Source organism: Podarcis vaucheri (genome assembly GCF_965113315.1).
Source record: "Podarcis vaucheri genome assembly, chromosome: 13".
NCBI classification, from domain to species: Eukaryota; Metazoa; Chordata; class Lepidosauria; order Squamata; family Lacertidae; genus Podarcis; species Podarcis vaucheri.
In genome coordinates, this window is record NC_138751.1 from 41,864,126 (window position 1) to 41,886,002 (window position 21,877).

Sequence of the window (21,877 nt, forward strand, 5' to 3'; positions counted from 1 at the left end):
GACGACCAGAAACAGAATAGTTATGTAGCAGCTTGAAGCACAATGAGGTCACTCCCTCCATCATTGCATTTGCATGTTGCTGTACACACAAAGAGAATAACAACAACAACATTATTTATACCCCGCCCTCCCTGGCCAGGGCCAGGCTCAGGGTGGCTAACACCAGTAAAACTACAGTAAAAACATAATAGGAAAAGGGGAAAAAAAACCAATTTAAAATACAGGTTAAAATGTAATTTAAAATGCAGCCTCATTTTAAAAGTAGGCCATAGATCAAAACCATAAGGGGAGGGAAACATAAAGGTCAGACTGCGTCTAAACCAAAGGCCAGGCAGAACAGCTCTGTCTTGCAGGCCCTGCGGAAAGATGTCAAGTCCCGCAGGGCCCTGGTCTCTTGTGACAGAGCATTCCACCAAGTTAGGGCCAGTACTGAAAAGGCCCTGGCCCTAGTTGAGACCAATCTAACCACCTTGCGACCTGGGACCTCCAAAATATTGTCATTTGTGGACCTTAAGGTCCTCTGCGGGGCATACCAGGAGAGGTGGTTCCGTAGGACCGTGGGTCCTAGGCCGGGGGTTGAAATGCCTCCACCTGATGCACATTACCTGCTTGGTATTCCCACACCTGCAACCCTTGTGAACTATTCATGCAGCTGTCATCTGCACACATGCAATGGCTGTCTAAAACGTACACACCTCAGCTTAACTGCAAAGTGAATGTGGCTCCCGTTTTAAAATCGGATGGAAGCTGTTTTGAGGGAAAATGCATTAAGCAGCAGCATTTCTGAATAAACTACCAGGCAGGTATGGATTGCTGGTAATGCCATGTAGGGTTGCTGGAATTTCACAGACATAGCAGAGGTACTGGAGTTGGAAGCAGCGTCTGTCATTTTTGGCAATGTTCATTAAAAATAGCTCAAAAACTTGCGATTTTGCCATAAAAAGTTCAACAACTTTGGGAAAACTAAAAAAAGCTTAACATTTGTGTCCAGATTATCACTTTTTGAAATATGGCAACCCTATGTGTATGTTGTTGTTGTTGTTTAGTCGTGTCCGACTCTTCGTGACCCCATGGACCAGAGCACGCCAGGCACTCCTGTCTTCCACTGCCTCCTGCAGTTTGGTCAAACTCATGTTGGTAGCTTCGAGAACACTATCCAACCATCTCGTCCTCTGTCGTCCCCTTCTCCTTGTGCCCTCCATCTTTCCCAACACCAGGGTCTTTCCCAGGGAGTCTTCTCTTCTCATGAGGTGGCCAAAGTATTGGAGTCTCAGCTTCAGGATCCTATGTGCATACTGAGCTTCAAATACCACCAGCAGGAGTGCAGTGGAGCCAGAGTTAAGCAGTAATGTGTATACAACCTAAATTGTGCAAAAACATACACGTGTTGCTTTGTATAAATTACCTAGGTTGTAAAATTCAGGTTTGTGTGGTGCACAGTCTTTTAAGAAGCACGCTTTAAACCCAGACCTGATCTCAGTCTCATTCAACTTTCAAATATGGCTGAGTTAGATTTTGGGAGCATGACTCCTTGCTGCCATCTATGTCTCAATGCTTCACACTTTCCCCCATTTTGATGATGCCCAAAAAGATTTCACTCACTTAAAGGAGAACCTCAGGAAAGCAAGGACTGCTGGAGCAACACAAATGAACATCATGGACTATGGCTATAGAACATATTCTTTCTTTCAGGTGTTATCCAAGGACTGCAGCTCCCCACCCCCCTTTTCTTAGACCCATTCCTAGAGAAAAAGCAATTATTTTGCCTAGCCTGTGCTTGAGAATATATACAAGGCATAATTTCTCGTCAGCAAAGTAAGAAGAGCAACGGTGGCTCACTTCACAGTTTTCTAGGAAGGATTAATAAGGTAGGAGGACTGCCCATCCCCTTGTACAATAGGATTCTAGGATTCTAAGTAAAAGGTAAAGGTAAAGGGACCCCCGACCATTAGGTCCAGTCGTGACCGACTCTGGGGTTGCGGCGCTCATCTCGCTTTATTGGCCGAGGGAGCCGGTGTACAGCTTCCGGGTCATGTGGCCAGCATGACTAAGCCGCTTCTGGTGAACCAGAGCAGCGCACGGAAACGCCGTTTACCTTCCCGCCGGAGCGGTACCTATTTATCTACTTGCACTTTGACATGCTATCGAATTGCTAGGTTGGCAGGAGCAGGGACCGAGCAACGGGAGCTCACCCCATCGGGGGGATTCGAACCACCGACCTTCTGATCGGCAAGTCCTAGGCTCTGTGGTTTAACCCACAGCACCACCCGCATCCCTAAGTACTTCTAAGTACTTCTCAATAAAATTGAATCGGGATGATTGAGATGCGGGAATTTCTTGCAAAGGCTTGTGTGGAAATCCCAAAGTTTGAAATTCAGAACGTCAGGGATTGCTTAAAGTTCAGTCTAAAAGTGGATCCCTATTTGTTTTCGAGAGGTGGGGGATCTATGGAGATGCTGTTAAAATGCAGATCGGAAGACTTCTGTTTGAATCACGAAATGGCTCTTGGCAGTCAAGATCAAATCCTTCCCCCACCCTCTTCCTGCTGTCCCTTTCCCTCCTAGTTGGGCAAGACTCAAGAACAGGAGAAAAGCAGAAGCCACGACACAGGAGGTTTGCCTTCTCTACCTTAATTTCTCACTGTATTTTGCCAGTGTACAAAGGTGAAGCCCTGCATTTCCCAACATGGGAGTTGCGTCCCGGATGCCAGCCCGAGATCATCCTACGGGGCGCCCTCCGGTGAAAGAGGAGGATGCCACAGTAAGCAACATCTGGGGGGGGGGGGCTACTTCTTGCTTCCTTTATGCCTCCCGCCTGCCCTGATCAGCTTTTCCCCGGCAGCAGATGACCGGCAGCTGTCCTGATGCGTTTTCCTGTCGTATTCTCGGAGTTCTCGGGGCGTCAGTAGTTCCTGGCAGACGTTCCACGACCAGGAGTACGTGGAGAAGGTCTGGTAGAAGCCGGGGTTCCCCGAGTCCAGCCCAATCTCTGCGCCGCGCACTCTCTTCCAGAGTTTCAGGGACTTGTTGCGCTCGCGGAGAGCGATTGCCATCCGGTAGGCGTCTGTTGCTTTCTTCACCTGAGCGGGAGACAGGTTGGAAGGGGAGATGAAGCTGTCAGAACAGTACAGTCATACCTCATGTTACGTCCACTTCATGTTACGTTCTTTCAGGTTACGTCCCATGGTGACCTGGAAGTACCAGAAAGGGTTCCTTCTGGGTTTCGCCGCTCGCACATGCACAGAAGTGGAAAAATGATGTCACGTGCATACGCAGAAGCGGCGAATCGCAACCTGCAGATGCGCCACTGCAGGTTGCGTTCTTTTCATGTTGTGAACAGGCCTCCAGAACGGATCCCATTCGCAACCAGAAGTACCACTGTAATGGCTAACAGCAAGGGAAATTTTACGCAGATGGGAAGTTAATCGGCGTGCCCTAGTCAGGCATTCTTCCCTCTATATAGAGTAGAGTGTGCTCTAGCCCTGCCTTGCCACTGTGCCCCCCCGCGAACTCCCAACAGCACACTGTCCACACATTGGGGGAAGATATGAAGGAAGAAAGGCTGCCAAACGTGTAGACTGTGCTCACTGCAGCTTACTGAAATCGGTGGGGCAAGTTAGCCATGGCTCCAGCTGAAGCTCCATTGATTTCGGCGGGACCCGGGCAGCAATCCTATTGCCACTCTGCCAGGAGAAAGTTCCATTCTACTCGGACATGTTAGGATTCCACCATATGGACATGTGGCTTAGACAGAACCCAACCTCCTGAAGGGTGTCAGCCCTTAACTCTCTTTGGACCATTTGGGCCGATTTTCTTTCTCATGTAAGGACTAAAGAACACGGCTTATCGCCCACCTTCAATGCATTAGCATCTATGGAGCAGTATACTAGCAACTCCTGGTCTTTTTATAATCTATATTGTTGCAGGGAATGTGGGCAGGGGGACTGCTTTGGGCATGTTGTTATCATTTCTGTATGTTTCCTTTCTTTTTCCTGTTTGTGTTTTTCTATGTTTGCTGGAAAATCAACAACACACACACAGAGACTAGCATACCTCCCGTCGGATCTCTTCCAGATTGTCAAAAGTAAAACGCCGCTTTCCATGTGTCAGCGGTGGTACGAGACTGAGGGAAAGCTTTTTGGGCTTGTTGGATTTAGGCTGTACAGAAAAGAATGAAAGAAAGGAAAGGAGAAAGAAAACGAAAGCTTAACCATCAAGTCTGGAAAGACCAGCAGCGGCAGCTAAGTCCCACACGCCACAGTTCAGGGTAGGAGAGGGGCAAGGAAGCTGCTGCCCACTCTCTTCCTACTCTCCGCAGCATGGTCAGGCAGGGCTGACCTGGCCGAGGAGAACAGATGGCAGCTTTGCTGCTCACTCTCCCCCTGCTCTCCGCTACCAGGGCAGGCCACGGGTGAGGTGGGATGCTCTCCACCACTGGGTCAGCTACTGTAGCCGGGCACAAGGTGCCTCGCAGCCAAGGAGGGTGGGTGGCCTGATCTGGGGACAGCGCTGCCGCAGCAGGCGCAAGCACCGCAGCCAAGGTGCGGCTCCTTCTGGTGCAAAGCTAGGCTCAAATGAAGGAGCCTGCTGTGAGGGGTGCCTGTTTGTTCCCCCTCTCAATATTGCGCCACGCACGCCTCTGAGTGGCAGCACAAAAAGTGTTGGCACATTCCCACCCCCCAATTTGGGAACATGCCCATGCAAACGTATTAGTGCTCAGCAAAAACATTGGTTCTGAATTATAGAGATTGAGATCTAGTAAGTCTTAGCTGGGTGTGATTGGCAATGAACAAAAATCATGAGGATCTGTTTCATAAATCAATCCATCTAGGTCTGTACTGTATTCGGGGGAAATAAGGTGACATAACCCCTTCATGGATCACTGCCTTGTTGTGGTGAAGGAGCTTGAATAACTTCAAGAAGCTATGAGCTATGCCATGCAGGGCCACCCAAGACGGACAGGTCGTAGCTGAGAATTTAGACTAAATGTGATCCACCTGGAGAAGGAACTGGCAAACCGCTCCAGTATTTTGCCAAGAAAACTCCATGGACATAAAAAGGAGAAGCTTTGAGAAGAAAGTGAGAGTTTCCAAGGCATGCTCTGGTTCATGGGGTCATGGAGAGTTGAACATGACTAAGACGACTAAACAACATCAACAACAACGTGACGTAAATCTTCAGTGCCCACTAATCCAAACAAAACTAAACTGGGAGGTGCTGGAACCTCTTGTTCCTTGAAAATGGGGAACACATACTAATGTGTATTCCAGAGTTTCATTGCGTGTGACGTTGGAAACAGCTGCTAGGTCTGAGCTTGGTGCAGAGGGCGTCTTGCTCTCACCTCTTGCTTTAGCCATCTTTTCTTATGGAAGAAGTGGTCCTCAAAAGAGGAGAGGGGCTCCTGCCTCCTCAGCTGCTCCAGCTTCTGGAGATTCATCTTTGGCCTTCCCGGCGTCAGGCCATCTTGGTTGGGGATCAAGGGGAAGATGGGCACCTGAGAATAGGGGCTCTCTGATGGGGCAATTTTTTCTGGCAAAACAGGAAAGGAAAAAGGGAACCAAATGTTAGGAAAGGGAGTGCCTGAGGTAGGAGGGAAGCAAAGCTAGGTCTGGATCGAGCAGGAAGGCCATGGGGCAGTGGGTAGGTCTCCTTGCCCCTAGAAATGCCTTCCCAGAGAACGCCTCCATGATATTAATAATAATAATAATAATAATAATAATAATAATAATAATAATAATTTTTATTTATACCCCGCCCTCCCCTGCCAAGGCCAGGCTCAGGGCGGCTAACAAGCAATAATAAAAATAAGTTGAATGAATACAACCTAAAAACAAAATTAAAATACAACATTAAAATATTGAAACATTAAAATATTAAAATGTAGCCTCATCACAGGAAGAGAAAGGAAAAGAAAAAAGAAAGAGGAGGAGGGAATCAAATTGGCTCCAAGCCAAAGGCCAGGCGGAGCAGCTCTGTCTTACAGGCCCTGCGGAAAGAAATCAGATCCTGTAGGGCCCTGGTCTCATGAGGCAGAGCGTTCCACCAGGCCGGAGCCAGTGTTGAAAAGGCCCTGGCTGGCTCTGGTTGAAGCTAATCTAACTTCCTTAGGGCCCGGGACCACTAGGGTGTTGCTATTTATGGACCTTGAGGCTCTCCATGGGGCATACCAGGAGAGGCGGTCCCGTAGGTACGAGGGTCCTAGGCTGTGAAGGGCTTTAAAGGTCAAAAGCAGCACCTTAAATCTGACCCTGTACTCCACCGGGAGCCAGTGCAGCTGGAAAAGCACTGGGTGAATATGCTCCCAGGGCAGAGACCCCGTGAGGAGCCTTGCTGCAGCATTCTGCATCCGCTGGAGTTTCTGGGACAGCTTCAAGGGCAGCCCCGCGTAGAGCGAATTACAGTAGTCAAGCCTGATGCACCCCTTCTTGCATCAAATCCCTCCCCCAAACCCACCTTTTCTACAAAGCCTATAGCGCCAACCCCTAGGCCCAATATACTGCCGTAACAAAGTGGAACCGAACTGTGCATCCATTCATCCAGTTAGCAAATTATAGGTTGAGTCCCTTGGGGCACAGACCTGTCCTCTTATACCCTGTGGAGCCAGTGTGGTGTAGTGGTTCGAGTATTGGACTAGGACCTGGGAGAACGGGGTTCAAATCCCCACTCGTCCATGAAGGTCACTGAGGGACCTTGGGCCACTCATTGCCTCTCAGCCTAACCCATCTCAGAGGGTGGTTGTGGGGATTAAACGAGGAAAGGGAGAACCATTGACACCACCATGAGCTCCTTGGAGGAAAAGGTGGGATAATAATGCAATCAATTAATAATAAATGCATAGTGCCATCTACGTGCATTAAATGTAAATCAACAGTAACAGAGTTATGCCCTTCTCCAGGTAACCACATTCTAACAATGCTATATATAGGTAAAGGTACCCCTGCCCGAGCGGGCCAGTCTTGACAGACTCTGGGGTTTGTGCGCCCATCTCACATCTATAGGCCGGGGGCCAGCACTGTCCGGAGACACTTCCGGGTCACGTGGCCAGCGTGACACAGCTGCATCTGGCGAGCCAGCGCAGCACACGGAACACCGTTTACCTTCCCGCTGGTAAGCGGTACCTATTTATCTACTTGCACCCGGGGGTGCTTTCGAACTGCTAGGTTGGCAGGCGCTGGGACCGAGCAGCGGGAGCGCACCCCGCTGCGGGGATTCGAACCGCCGACCTTTCGATCGGCAAGCCCTAGGCGCTGAGGCTTTTACCCACAGCGCCACCCGCGTCCCAGGGAATGCTATATATGTATTAGGATAATAACATCATATATATTTATATAAGAATATGGGAGTACATTACACTGCATTTTTGTATATTGTTTCTTTCCTCACATTTTTTGTTCTTTCTTTTCTTTTCTTGTTCTTCTCTTCTGCATCACTTTATTTCTTTATGATCAAAATTCTTTCAGTAAAATAAAAAGGTAAAGGGACCCCTGACCATTAGGTCCAGTCGTGACCGACTCTGGGGTTGCAGCGCTCATCTCGCTTTTTTGGCCGAGGGAGCCGGCGTACAGCTTCCAGGTCATGTGGCCAGCATGACTAAGTCGCTTCTGGCGAACCAGAGCAGCGCACGGAAACGCCATTTACCTTCCCGCTGGAGCAGTACCTATTTATCTACTTGCACTTTGATGTGCTTTGGAACTGCTAGGTTGGCAGGAGCAGGGACCGAGCAACAGGAGCTCATCCCGTCGCGGGGATTCGAACCACCGACCTTCTGATCGGCAAGTCCTAGGCTCTGTGGTTTAACCCACAGCACCACCCGCGTCTGTTTTTCAGTAAAATAGAAATACCAAAAAAAGGAGGAATGGCTTATCTGAGAATATGAGAACCTGACTCCAAAACTAGTTCTCACAGTAAAAAGCAGAGCAGGATTGCTAGCGGTTAGCACAGCACTTCACGGCCAACACTTCCTGTTTCCCAGTCCATGACCCTGTGGTAATGACACCTGCATACATGAAAGGGTTAACGTGAGCCAGAAATGAGCTCAAGTGACCATGGAGGACCTTAGCAGTCTCCCAGCAGCCTTTGCCTCTTCTTACCCCCCCCCTGCAGCACTCTGCCTTCCTGGAAGAAGTAAGTAGCCACATGTCCACAGCCTAAATGACTTAGCAAATGCAAATACTACATGATTTCTTTTGTAATGAAACCAAGTTCTTTTCTTTTCAAATTGTTTGGAATCTTTTCTTCCTTACTTTTACAGCCAATGGGTGGAGACTTCTTTATTGTAATTGTGGAAACTCTGTAAGTAAAAGCATCACTTATTTGCAAAGCCAAGTGTCTGTGATTTATTCTAGCCTAAGAATTTTCATGGGGAACATTTGTTTAAAGGTGGATGGAGGACAGATGTAAAATCTAACCAAGTTTTAATGTGCTTCGTACCAATCGCCAGTGTGCTAACTGAAGCAAGAGAGTAAGAATCTTTTTTTGAACCCCTCTCTCTGACAGACCCAACTTTGTTCTTAGCAGCTACTTTTATCGGCCAAACACAGGCGTTTTTCACCTCGGAGCTGTTCCACATACTCCTCCAACTCCTTGTCTTTCATGACGCAGATACGGGCAGCACCAGCAAAAGCAGACAGGGAAGTGGATTTGGATTTTTTCATGGGACCTTTCTTCTGAGCAGACTTGCCCTGAGCAATGCTATCGGAGCGCCAAGCTTTCTTGCCAGTAGATTCCAGGAACTTTTGCCGGTAGTAGCTAGGAGGCAAGCAAAGGAACAACATTGAGACAAAGGCTAAACGTTACAGAATGTGAAGGAACTGAACTCTGTAGTCCTGGGCTACTTGCGTGGACTTGAATATTATGTGTAGGAAAACATATTTTACTTGTGTGGACTGTTGCATATCATACAGGCTTATCTTTACTGCATATTTTCTTGTTTGTTCACTGGGGATGAGTCTGGAAATCCAGCCAAGGTCCTGAGGCAATGAAAACTCCACTGGATATGTGAGAGGTTGCACACCCTTCATCTGAAAGTGGGGGAATTAAAAACTCCAAACTTCATTGACCCAGTAACCCAAAATTTCTATCCCACAGTTCCTCCAAGGAGAGCTGTTCACCTAAGAGCCGCTGCCCCACTGCAGGCCAGAATGACAGCCAATGAACCAACACATGAATGAGTGACTCAAGGAGGAGACATTTTCTTTCTTTCTTTCTTTCTTTCTTTCTTTCTTTCTTTCTTTCTTTCCTCCCTCTTTTTTGCCAAATCGTTTTTATTGATTTTCCAAATTTTACCAAACCAACCACAAGTTAAAGCAAATTTAATACACCCCTCCAAAAAACTGGTTCCCTGCACTCCATTGTCGATGTGTCCATAGTTTCCGCTTCTTGCTGCATTACTTTCCCAGTTATATCTAATTCACATTCCATTCCTCGCAATTAATCATATATTACAATATTTTTTGTAGTAAACAAACAAATAAACAATACAAAAAACAACAACACTCAGTGAGTTTCATGGCTGAGCAGGGATCTGAATACTGATCTCCTAAAACCAGCACTCTAAACTGGCCCCCTAATAAATAATCACACACATACCTCGCCCCGGTTTCTCACCTGACAATATTCACAGTGGTTTTCCTTGGCAGCATAGAAGTCTCCACAAGCTTTGACAAAAGCTCAAATAACAAGATCCCTCGGGCGTCAACAGTCTCCATGTCACCTTTCCTGGGGGCTGAGAGGAATGGGGGATACAGAGTGATTAGAGAAGCTCCCATTTCCTCACCCCTTTCAAGCCTTGGCTAAATAACTGCTGCAATTGGGGAAAAGAAGGAAAGCTGAGTGGCTCCGATTTTAATCCATAAAACAACAACACCGCCTCAGATATCCATCTTAATGGCCACCACCAGCAAATTAGCTTTGTGCTGCTACAGACATTTTCCCACAGAAACTCCCAAGATGCTGCAGAGTCCATACAGAGAGAGCAGGGATCAGTCCTAGGACTCAGCTAAATTGGTAAAGAAAAAGCGTTTTATACGCATTATAACGCTGTGGCACCAGATGGCGCTGTGGAGCTACGTTTTTGCCAACGCGATTTCTCATACAAAGTTTGCAAACGCTTCTTTGATGTGACCCTAAATGACAACATGTTTTATCTCACCTACGGCCTGGATGAAGCGGTTGCTGTCTGTGATGATGTTAAGGAAGTCTGTGAAATTCACCTTTCCATCTCCTGCAGGACAACACACACACAAAATAAGGAGCTGATTAGACGGCCTGAGACAGTGAATCACAATAATGCCTTACTGTTGACAGTAGTTGCCGCTGGGCAACCTTGTCACTCTCAGACTTCCATTCATTCACTTGCATGCTGTGACTCAGTTCTGCACATGCTGGAGAAGGGCATGTCATTTTAGGAAACGAGACTTTATTTTTGCAAATTTCTTCAGTTTTTGGGTCTGAGAAATTCAAATCTGCTATTTTATTTGTGACTGGATCACATATAGCTTGGTAAGTTTGATGAAGAAGCATATAAACTGCTTTCGGAAAACCAATAATAATAATAATAATAATAATAATAATAATAATAATTTATTATTTATAGTCAGCCCATCTGGCTGGGCGGCTTCCAAAAGAATATTAAAATACTATGATACATCAAACATTAAAAGCTTCCCTAAACAGGGCTGCCTTCAGATGTCTTCTAAAAGTCTGGTAGTTGTTGTTCTCTTTGACATCTGGTGGGAGGGTGTTCCACAGGGAGGGCGCCACTACCGAGAAGGCCCTCTGCCTGGTTCCCTGTAACTTGGCTTCTCGCAGTGAGGGAACCGCCAGAAGGCTCTCGGTGCTGGACCTCAGTGTCCGGGTAGAACGATGGAGGTGGAGACGCTCCAATAATTTTGCTTTTACCTTCTGAAAGTGTCAAGTAACGCTAAATTATAACACATAGCAGAGGGTTTCAACCTTTTTGAGCCTATGGCTCCCTTAACCAACTACATTCTTTCTGCAGCACCCCTGTGGGGCTGAGGAGCCCAGTTATGTCACCCCTTGCCTGCAGAGCTGGCAGCCTCCCACCCTTTCTTGAACACATAATAATAATAATAATAATAATAATAATAATAATAATAATAATAATTTATTTATTTATTTATACCTCGCCCATCTCCACTCCTTCTGGAGTGTTCCCTCAGCCTCCTCTCCCCTCTCCTTGGAAGTCCTCCAGGCAGCTGCTCCTGCTTTCCCTGGTCGCCCTGCCGAAAAGAGAGGTGCCCCCCCCAATATTTTGCTTCAGCTCCAGAGAGTACTCACTGTCTGTGTCTGCGTACACCAGCTCATCAAAGGCTTCCTCCTCGGTTAAGTTGATTCCCAAGTTATAGGCTGTGCTCTGCAGGGCTCCAAGATCAATGGTTCCATCAAAGTCCTTGCTGAAGGAATCGTAAGCATTGCGGAATGCTGTACAGAAGTTTGAGGTGGGGGGAAGAAGAGGGAAGACTCAGGGGGAAACCCAAAAATGATTTGCTCGGAGAGAGAATTCGTGAAAAGGACTAAGCACCAAATTTCTCCTATGAATGCTCCCCACCTCAGCCTCTGCATTCGAAACCCCATGTTTACATAAAATCCTATCCTTAGTTCACTAGCAAAGTCAGTAGTCCTCAAGCTTCTCTGACCCAGAACCCACCTTTAACACAGACACGCATTTGGGGAACCATTTCTTAATTATTTACCACACAGACTTCTCCCCACTTACGGGTGACCAACCCGAGCGCAAATGCATATAGGGGCGGCGCTGGGAAACAAATAATTCGATCAAAACCCAGAAGTGGTGGGAGAGAGCTGCTGGAGAGTCCTCATGGCTCACAATTTCATTTATGTGTGCGGGGGCCCAGAACGTAACCCCCATGTAATGGGGTTGGGAAATCACCTGTATATTTGTATGGTGGAAGTGCAGCTATTGCACCCCTCCCCCCCTTAGATAAGGAGGTGATTCAGCAGGATTTAAACTCACCAGTTGAAGACCAGTGGTCTAAATAATAGGTTTCATTGCTTTCAATGAAAATCAATCTGTACTAACTTTGTCTAGATTGTGTCCCTCCATCGACTGATTAATCTACCATTGCTTTGCTACAATTCTGGAAATTGTTTCATGAGGATATTGACCGCTGCGAGTCTTTCATGCAATGCGTGTATGTTCTTGCTTACATTTCCCTAGCTTGTTTGTCTGCATGGCTAATCCTTCTCTCTTATAACCGAATTGGTATTTTAAAATTCAGTAAAATACATTTGTGAAACAAATCAAAACAAATGATATTGGGAAGCGTGTGGGAACGTTTATATAATTTAGCAGAGTTTAAACGATCCCCTGTTTGAGTTTATGGAGCGACAAGAGGGACTGCTAACTCGTTTGAGTCCTATCAATAATTATACCTTCCTGGTGGACAATCCCTTTCTGTCCCTCTTAAAGAAAACACACATGAATCTGAATCATATTAACATAAACTACTTTGCTTTCAGATTCATTCAGCTTTACAGAGTTGTTCCTGAAGGCAGTTTTGTTGATCGGTTGCTGCTAGGAGTGTTAACTGATAACTGCTCGGATGCAGTCTTCTCATGACTCACTACTATCTAGTATATAGTTTATGTGTTATGTAAACCTAAGCCTGCCTTCAGGAACAACTCTGTAAACCTGAATGAATCTGAAAGTAAAGTAGTAGTTGTTGTTTAGTTGTTTAGTCGTGTCCGACTCTTCGTGACCCCATGGACCAGAGAACGCCAGGCACTCCTGTCTTCCACTACCTCCCGCAGTTTGGTCAAACTCATGCTGGTAGCTTTGAGAACACTGTCCAACCATCTCGTCCTCTGTCGTCCCCTTCTCCTTGTGCCCTCCATCTTTCCCAACATCAGGGTTTTTCCCAGGGAGTCTTCTCTTCTCATGAGGTAGCCAAAGTATTGGAGCCTCAGCTTCAGGATCTGTCCTACCAGTGAGCACTCAGGGCTGATTTCCTTAAGAATGGAAAGGTTTGATCTTCTTGCAGTCCATGGGACTCTCAAGAGTCTCCTCCAGCACCATAATTCCAAAGCATCAATTCTTCGGCGATCAGCCTTCTTTATGGTCCAGCTCTCACTTCCATACATCACTACTGGGAAAACCATAGCTTTAACTATACGGACCTTTGTTGGCAAGGTGATGTCTCTGCTTTTAAAGATGCTGTCTAGGTTTGTCACTGCTTCCCTCCCAAGAAGCAGGCATCTTTTAATTTCGTGACTGCTGTCACCATCTGTAGTGATCATGGAGCCCAAAAAAGTAAAATCTCTCACTGCCTCAATTTCTTCCCCTTCTATTTGCCAGGAGGTGATGGGCCCAGTGTTAATATGATTCAGATTCAGGTTTGTAGGATATAAAGCTGTCACTCAAGTCCAACATTCCACACCTAGGACTTCTCTGGTCTTGACCTTCCCAACCTCTGAGCAAAATAAAAAAGAGCTGTTTGCGTTTGTAGTATAAATTGGCCCTAGCAGATGAATCTACAGCGGCTTTCAGACCTATGAGTAGGTTGTCTCCAAGGTACTAAGATGACTTAACAGTTGCATAGGGGTAGCCAATGTGGTACCCTCCATATGTTAAGAACTACAATTCCCATAAGACTCAGCCAGCATGGCCAATGGTCAGGAAAAATGGGAGTCATATACGGTCCACCATATCTGAAGGTGGTCCAAACTGGCTAGCCCAGAATGATGTTTTGCAAACAGGAGAATTACCTTCCAGTTGTGGTTTGGTCAGGTTCCTTGCTGCTCTGGATTTGCCCATGTTACTGGAAGCCTCAGAAAACTGAATTCTGCCAAAAATACAAAGAAAGAAGCACAACGTTGATTAGCCGACTCACGGCTTCTCCAAACTTACCTTTTAATGTATTTTTGATCTTTGTTGGAAGCCGCCCAGAGTGGCTGGGGAAACTCAGTCAGATGGGCAGGGTACAAATAATAAATTATTATTATTATTATTATTATTATTATTATTATTATTATTATTATTATTATTATTTTGCCCTGCTCTTCCTGAGCAGAGGTCTGTGCCTGTGCCTGAGCATTTTTTAATTTAATTTCCCCCCCTGCAAAAGCCCACTTTTTAAAGCTGCATCGTCAGTTTGGGTTTTCCACAAATTGAGGTTTGCTCCAATTGAGCTTTAAAGAGCAGGTTGTCTGGGTTTTGTACAGTATTTTAAAGAAATTGTCATTAATTTGAGAATCCATTAATGGAACGAATAAGGTACTGGAACTTAAGAAGAGGCCGGCAGCTTGGGATTAAAGAGGGATAACGGTCATTCCAAAAACCGAGAAGGATCTATCCCCCACTAAAACCATACAGATCATTTTCCCCATACTATTTTCATGTCAATACTTGTAGTTCATTTAAATAAGGCGGTAAATACAGTAAGACCAGAGTTAAGATAATGGGCCACATCCAACGCAGAGTGCTTGCGCAAGGAGAATTTCCCGACTCCTATTCTTTGCCATTAGGGACGCAGGTGGCGCTGTGGGTTAAACCACAGAGCCTAGGACTTGCCAATCAGAAGGTTGGCGGTTCGAATTCCTGCGATGGAGTGAGCTCCCGTTGCTCGGTCCCTGCTCCTGCCAACCTAGCAATTCGATAGCACGTCAAAGTGCAAGTAGATAAATAGGTACCGCTCCAGCAGGAAGGTAAACAGCATTTTCGTGCACTGCTCTGGTTTGCCAGAAGCAGCTTAGTCACGCTGGCCACATGACCCGGAAGCTGTACGCCGGCTCCCTCGGCCAATAAAGCGAGATGAGCGCCGCAACCCCAGAGTCGGCCACGACTGGACCTAATGGTCAGGGGTCCCTTTACCTTTACTATTCTTTGCCATTGCACCCCCTTTTCCTGAGGGTCAGGGGGCTCTCAGAAAAGCCAGAGATGTGGGGCAGGGCCCTGAAGTTAGGTGGAGGGAGCTTGCATTAGTGAATCCTGACTAACCTGCTTGGTGCCTCTTGGTGGTGCCTCTCTGCCACCTTTGGAAACCTGATGGACTTTGCATGTAACTTTTTACCCACATAGGTTCCTGTGAAGAAAAGGAGATTTGCTTAAACCGTCAGTGGTAGACAGGCACACTCCCGACGGCAAACAGAACACGTGCAGATCTCCCCAGACAACCCGTTTATTCAGCATTCCTCCTGATTTACTTCCACAAAACATACACGGTGTTTTATTTACAGTGGTACCTCAGGTGATGAACTTAATTCGCTCTGGAGGTCTGTTCTTAACCCGAAACCGTTCTTAACCTGAGGTGCGCTTTCGCTAATGGAACCTCCTGCTGCTGCCGGTGCACGATTTCCGTTCTCATCCTGGGGCAAAGTTCGCAACCCGGAGCAACTACTTCCAGGTTACGCAGAGTTTGTAACCTGAAGCGTTTGTAACCACTGTATTTCCTTGATTAAATTTATATTCTAGCCTTCCTTCCAAAGGATAGACTATGTTGAGTCTCTACTGAGCATTTGTCCGAATTTGTTTATGGGGCAGTTATGTGGCAATGAACTATTATTATTATTTTTATTATTATTAGCATTTTACCCCGCTCTTCAGCCAAAAAGCGTCTCTTGGAGGCTGTAGAACAGAAGTGAGGCAAGAAAGCTGGGAGGGCAATAAGCACTGCCATAGGTTGCGAATCTGCCAAGTCCAAGAAATGGGCTTTTCCCCAATCTGTTGCGTCTATATTTCCATCGCCAAAGGTAAAACAACAACAGCAAACTCACCCTCCATCTCAGAGCGGGCTAGGGTGACATTGCAAGCCCTTACAAACTCTTTCAAATTCACCGTCCCGTCCTCTGCAAGGCAAAAAGAGAGAAGGACTTGAGAAAGGCCAATGTACTTATAAATCCCACTGTAGAGAAAGGAGGGAGATAGCACAGCCTTACACGGCTTCCTTCCAGATTAAAAGGAAAAATGCCTTGAAAAGAACTGCATTGCCGTTTTCTTCACAAACATTATTGTTATTGTTATTTATTGAATTTATATACCACACTATACCTGGGGGGTCTCAGAGGGGTTCACAGAATAAAATCAAGATATAAAACCACAAAATACATAATAAAAACAAAAACAACCCAATAGCCCCCCCAACACATTTTAAAAGTGCATAGGATATAAACATAAACCACATTTTTACCTCACTAACATAGAGCAACAGATTCCCCAAGACAGATGGTAGCAACAAGTAATAATAATAAAAAAATATTATTTATATGCTGCTCATCTGACTGGGTTGCCCCAGTCAGTAGCCATATGCCATATATTATATAACTGTTTGTGTATGTATGTGTATGTGAGAGAGAGAGAGAGAGAGTGTATGTATGTATCCAATTAAAACAAGCTCTGCCATTTAAAGTTACTTAAAATAAAAATACAGACCATTATAAAACAGCAGTCATTTAAAAAAACAAGAACAGATAAAATAGCCTTAGCTCAGTTAAAAACAGGCAATCTGCCTCACCCTCTGAACGCCAACTGATATGTAAGTGTTGATACAAATTTCCAAAGGCCAAGGCCCAAAATATTGCCTTGAAAACAGCCTTTTGAAACTGAAGGCAGTAGTGACTGAAATCTATTTGTTCACAGTAGTCTGTAGAAAATATAATAATAACAGACCACATAATAGTGGGCGGATCTCCCGAAATATGAATCACTTTATTAAAACTTCAGAATGAATGGCAAACCTATGGAACAGCCTTGGACTCCCAGATGTTGTTGGATTACAATTCCCATCATCCCTAGCTAGCAGGACCAGTGGTCAGAGATGATGGGAGTTGTAGTCTAACAACATTTGGGGACCTAAGGTTGAGTAAGTCTGTGCTAGAGTATGGTGGGTGATGGCTGGACTCTAAGGACTTGGGCAGGACTTGTGGCCTTGTTATCCCATCAGAGAGTTGTCGATGGATATGCCACAAGACAGTCATCCAGTCTGTAGACTAAACGGCTGCATCAACCTGTGTGATGTGCAGATGTGAAGGTTTGGGGAGTCATATTTTAGAACTCTTAGTTCCATGGTCTAATGAAGATGAGAAGACCATGGGACATACTCACCATTCATCATTGCAATCTTCTGCGCTTCCTCCAGTTCTTCCTGCGTTAAGAAGATTCCCATGCCGCCTAGGACAGTGTCCAGGTCGCTAATATCCACTTTTTCATCTTTAAAGGAAAAGAAATAGATGTTTCACGATATTAACCTGTGGAAAACTAATCCCATCTGGTGCCTCATTTGGCCCCACAACAATAATTATTAATACCCTGTTTTACAAATGAAGAACACTAAAGCAGAGCAAGTTAATGCAGCAGAACTCAGATGAGTGATCTAGATTTCTGTTCCACCTTATGCCACACAGCTCACAATTTGAAAACACAATCCAAAGAGAAAGAAAGAGGTTTTGGACACTTCCAGGTGATCTGTTTGTCCAAAGTCTGGGAGAAGGTTAGACAACATTACAGCTTTCCGCTGCATTTTCCTGTTACTTTCCTTATTTTTTTCAGAAAAGTTTAGTTTAGGGGAGGAAGGAAGTCTGTTGTTCAATAGCTCCTAATCAACTTTAACTGTGTAACCTAAATTTGCCAGCATGCGACTAATTCCCACCCCCAAAATAGTGGCTGCCTGGATGCACCCATTGTGTTTCTGGTGTTGTACACTGGATGGACAAGATCAAAAGTTATTCATGGAACTGTCTAGCATCAGTTAGCTTTCTGTCTCAGTTTACAAACTGTAAATTTAAATGTGCGATAGTCAGTGGTGTAGTGTGTGTGTGTGTGCCATAGGGGAAGTTGCCCAGGGGGCAAAATTGTAAGGGGGCGCAAAATTTCAACATCTGGTGTTGCCTCAATACAGCTGTGTGCTTTCATCACGGGGCTCCATACAAACCAGGAAGTGACCTCTCTAGACAACGGAACAACTCTTCTTTTCTTATCTCTGCGGCTGCAATCTTCTGGGCGACACAAACGCCGTTTGGCAATTGAATGTGCATGTGCACTCTGTCCATTTCCCTCCCACCCACCCCTTCTCATGGCCCCAGAGCTGGCAACCCATGCTACACCACTGGCGATGGCATATTTACAACCCATCAGAAGTAAGGCCTATTTTACTCCCAACTACATGCGCCTTGGACTATAGCCATACATCAGTTTCAATCTTCAGCTTCCTACTCCAAGAACGGATATTTCCTCTTCCTCCCTTTTTATCAATCCCGCCCCCTCTTTTTGTACATTATTCCTTTTCCCAGCTTCAGCAGCTCTGACTATAGTTAGGAGATAAGATGGCCAGATGCAAGAGGGCTCCTGGGCCTTTAATAGTCACACAAAAGTGGGAAATTCAACAGGTATAGCTTGCCACACAAATCGCACCTGCCCAAATGCCATTCTCACACATCTTTTAAAGATGCAGGAGGGGGCCCAGTCCTCTTTTGCATCTGTCCACCCCACTGAGAGGAAAAACAGAGGCAATACAATGTGTCAGTGGATGCTTTCTGTTCTGTCTTCCTTGAAATGCCTGTAATCCTCATGAGGATTGAAAATGGGGCTTTGCATCGCCCCACTCTGCCCAGATTTGATTCTTCTTATCATGTCTGTGGTTTCCAGTAAGGGAAAATACCCTTCCATTCCCAAATCCTCCCTGGTCCACAGAGCGAGTGACATCCATGAACATGCAACATACTCAGGGCTGTCTTAAGCATATGCGGTGCCGGGGTGCAAAGATCCGCCCAATGTGCCCCCCCCCCCCGGTTGCCCTGTCCCAGGCAAGCAGGAGGGAAGAGCCGGCTGGCCGCCTCAGCTTCTCGTTGGCTTGGTCACCCCCGGACTTGCTTCTGCAGCAGAAGAGCCCACTGCGGCACTCAGACCGACGGGCAGGCTCTTCCCCAGACTCAACTCTCGGGCCCTAGACTCTCAGCCTGGTGCCCCTGAGAGCCCGGCGCCCCACACCCCTAGTGCCTATGGGTAAGACAGCCCTGAACGTATTCTGGCTAGAAGGAAGAGAGGTGGTGGTGAGGAGCCATGGCACCATAGCTGGGAGAAGAACGCTTGGGGTCAAGGCAGACCCACCCTAAGGTCCTGGGTGGGTTAGAAAGCTTGCAAGTCTTAATCTGGAAGATAGCCACTGCCCTCCATTTTCCACGTGAAGGTTAAAACTCACCCTGAATACTGGGGAGGTCTTGAATGGCCCACATGAAGTCTTTCATATTCACAGTACCATCCTCTGTAAGGCAAAAAGATTAGCTGGGATGGGAAAGAGAGACCCACGCTGAATTTGTATCCCATGCTGAAAGAGAGACCCCCCCACCCTATCCCAGGATGAATTCTTTTATTGGTTCATATGCTGTTGGTACCTCGGTTTTCGAGTGTCTCAGAAGCCGAACTTTTTGGGTTTTGAACACCAAAACCCAGAAGTAATTGCTTCCATTTTCGAACGCTTTCCGGAAGTCGAATGGCTTCCGCTGCATGTTTTTCAATTTTCTCCATTGACTTTGGAGAACGCCCTCTGTACTTTGGTTGTCGAATGTTTCGGAAGTCAAACGGTCTTCCAGAACTGATTACGTTCGACAACCGAGGTACCACTGTATTTCTATCCCTGGAAGATGAAAGCAGTTGTGAGAAAATATGGAAGAATTGCAATCTGATGGTAATGCTGACCACATGGGGACCTTCCATAAACGTCCATGAGGGAGAAAAGGCAGTCACACATGAAAAGCACCCTGGAAGCGTCCTAATTGGAAGGATGGGCAGTGAGTGGCTGATTATTCCAACCCCTGTCCCTGGCTTTATGTAGTCCACACCCTGCAAAACCTCAAAGCACCCTGCCTGAGTTGCTTTTCCAAGCATGGGATAAAGAGATGATGAAGATATATTTTCCCCCTGAGGGTGAAAAGCAGCCTAGGGAGTAGAATTTTTAGTTGAAAAAAATGTACAGGGAGAAGGACTATAAGTCCAGCCTCCCTCCTTTCTGCCATACCGATTCACATCCTGCTCCTGGCTGCTCCGGGTTACAAAAGTTAAAAAGAACGTGAACATGGAATATGTACTTGTCAGGGAACTGACATCGGAGCGAGAGGCGAAGGGGAGGCTCCCAGATGATGCTGGCGAATGACCCAGCAGCAGGGAGAGAAACAGCTCAGTAGAGGGGGAAGCCAATCAGCGCAACACCGGGGATAAAGGGAGGCAGATGGGGGAATTGGAGAGAGGGCTCCAGGACTCTTCGCTGGGCATCAGTGAGGAGAGCCCAGGTCCTCCGCTACCCACGCCTTCCCTGCGCAGAAGACTCCCGCGAAGTGAGAGGAGGAGGAGACTGGGTGTCAAACAACATTTATGCTGGAAGAGGTTCAAGAAACGCCCACTGACGGATTCTGCCAGTGACTGAGGCAGCCACCATGAGAAGGGGCTGTGCAGTCAGAAAGTTTTAACAAGGCAATTAACTGAGAAAGGCACCAGTTTACGCACGAGTAACTCATACCCCACTACAGTACTGTATGTAGCTTGAGCATCAGGTGTGAAGCATTGGTGGCACTGAGGACTATTCAAGGACATGATCCAATGGTGAACCCAGTGATGCATACTCACTATTGATTGTCCTTTTGATGGCCTCCTGAACTTCCATCTGAGTTAAGCGAAGCCCCATAGCACCCAGGATAGAATCCAGTTTGCTGACATCCACCATTTTGCCTTGAACAGAAGGGGAGGGAACACTCAGTAGCAATTCATAGCCATCACTTCCGTTGTGTAAAGTTAATTCCAGATATTTTCCATGTTATTCATGAAGCGTAGTTTGGTCCAAAGGCTCTTCCCTGTCCCCACTTTGAGGCTCCAGAATGTCAGAAGAGCCCTATAGTTATTCTTTTATTATTTGTTGTCATGAACCATGAGCACAGAATGTGCACGTGCACAGAATAAAGATCAGTGTTTTTAATAATAATTTCTTAGCGCAACTGCATTGTAACCACCCATCGTTCAATATTACAGTTCAGCTCACCAGTCTGCTGGCTTGACAAGACCGAATGCACCCCTCTCTTAAATGTTTCCACGTCCACCGTCCCATCCGCTGCAAGGAACAAAAAGAAGTTGTGAACGAGACGCAAAAGTGCTAAGCGGCTTGGAAGGTAGCGGCAGTGGGAGCCAGAATAGCAGTTTCACTATTGGTTTGGCACAGAGACAGCTCTCAAGCTCAACCCACATTCTTAACATGAAGAAGAAGAAGAAGAAGAAGAAGAAGAAGAAGAAGAGGAAGAGGAGGAGGAGGAGGAGTTTGGATTTGATATCCCGCCTTTCACTCCCCTTCAGGAGTCTCAAAGCTAACATTCTCCTTTCCTTTCCTCCCCCACAACAAACACTCTGTGAGGTGAGTGGGGCTGAGAGACCTCAGAGAAGTGTGACTAGCCCAAGGTCACCCAGCAGCTGCATGTGGAGGAGCGGAGACGCGAACCCGGTTCACCAGATTACGAGTCCACCGCTCTTAACCACTACACCACACTGGCTCTCAACATGCCAACGTGAGGGGCATGAATTGGGCCAAAAGCTCTTCTCCTCCCCCAGTGGCACATATATTAGTCCCAAAGTCTTAATATCTATCTCTGGGTTTCCCAAACTTGGGTCTCCAGCTGTTTTTGGACTACAATTCCACTTCATCTCTAACCACCAGTCCTACTAGCTAGGACTGGTCCTTGTAGCTAGGGATGATGGGAGTTGTAGTCAACTAGAGCCAGGGCTTTTTCGCCTGTGGCTTCAATCTGGTGGAACACTCTGTCACAAGAGACTAGGGCCCTGCGGGACTTGACATCTTTCCGCAGGGCCTGCAAGACGGAGCTGTTCTGCCAGGCCTTTGGTCGGGGTTCAGTTTGACCCCCTCTCC

General features: G+C 46.5%; 1 protein-coding gene across 5 annotated transcripts in view; it reads right to left on the reverse strand.

Moving 5' to 3' along the window:
* Positions 1–2,614: 2,614 nt before the first annotated feature.
* Positions 2,615–21,877, reverse strand: part of LOC309516149 (uncharacterized protein) — a 119,232-nt gene continuing 99,969 nt past the window's right edge. For all 5 annotated transcript variants that reach the window (XM_082194642.1, XM_082194643.1, XM_082194641.1 and 2 more), the window contains 14 exons: positions 21,002–21,070; positions 20,593–20,694; positions 19,172–19,234; positions 17,080–17,184; positions 15,753–15,824; positions 14,977–15,061; positions 13,746–13,822; positions 11,298–11,441; positions 10,150–10,221; positions 9,606–9,723; positions 8,551–8,747; positions 5,341–5,528; positions 4,053–4,157; positions 2,615–3,079 (listed from right to left, as the gene is read on the reverse strand). In XM_082194642.1, coding sequence (XP_082050768.1) covers positions 2,786–3,079; positions 4,053–4,157; positions 5,341–5,528; positions 8,551–8,747; positions 9,606–9,723; positions 10,150–10,221; positions 11,298–11,441; positions 13,746–13,822; positions 14,977–15,061; positions 15,753–15,824; positions 17,080–17,184; positions 19,172–19,234; positions 20,593–20,694; positions 21,002–21,070 — 1,691 coding nt within the window. In that variant the 3' untranslated portion in view covers positions 2,615–2,785. The remainder of the gene's footprint in view (positions 3,080–4,052; positions 4,158–5,340; positions 5,529–8,550; positions 8,748–9,605; positions 9,724–10,149; positions 10,222–11,297; positions 11,442–13,745; positions 13,823–14,976; positions 15,062–15,752; positions 15,825–17,079; positions 17,185–19,171; positions 19,235–20,592; positions 20,695–21,001; positions 21,071–21,877) is intronic.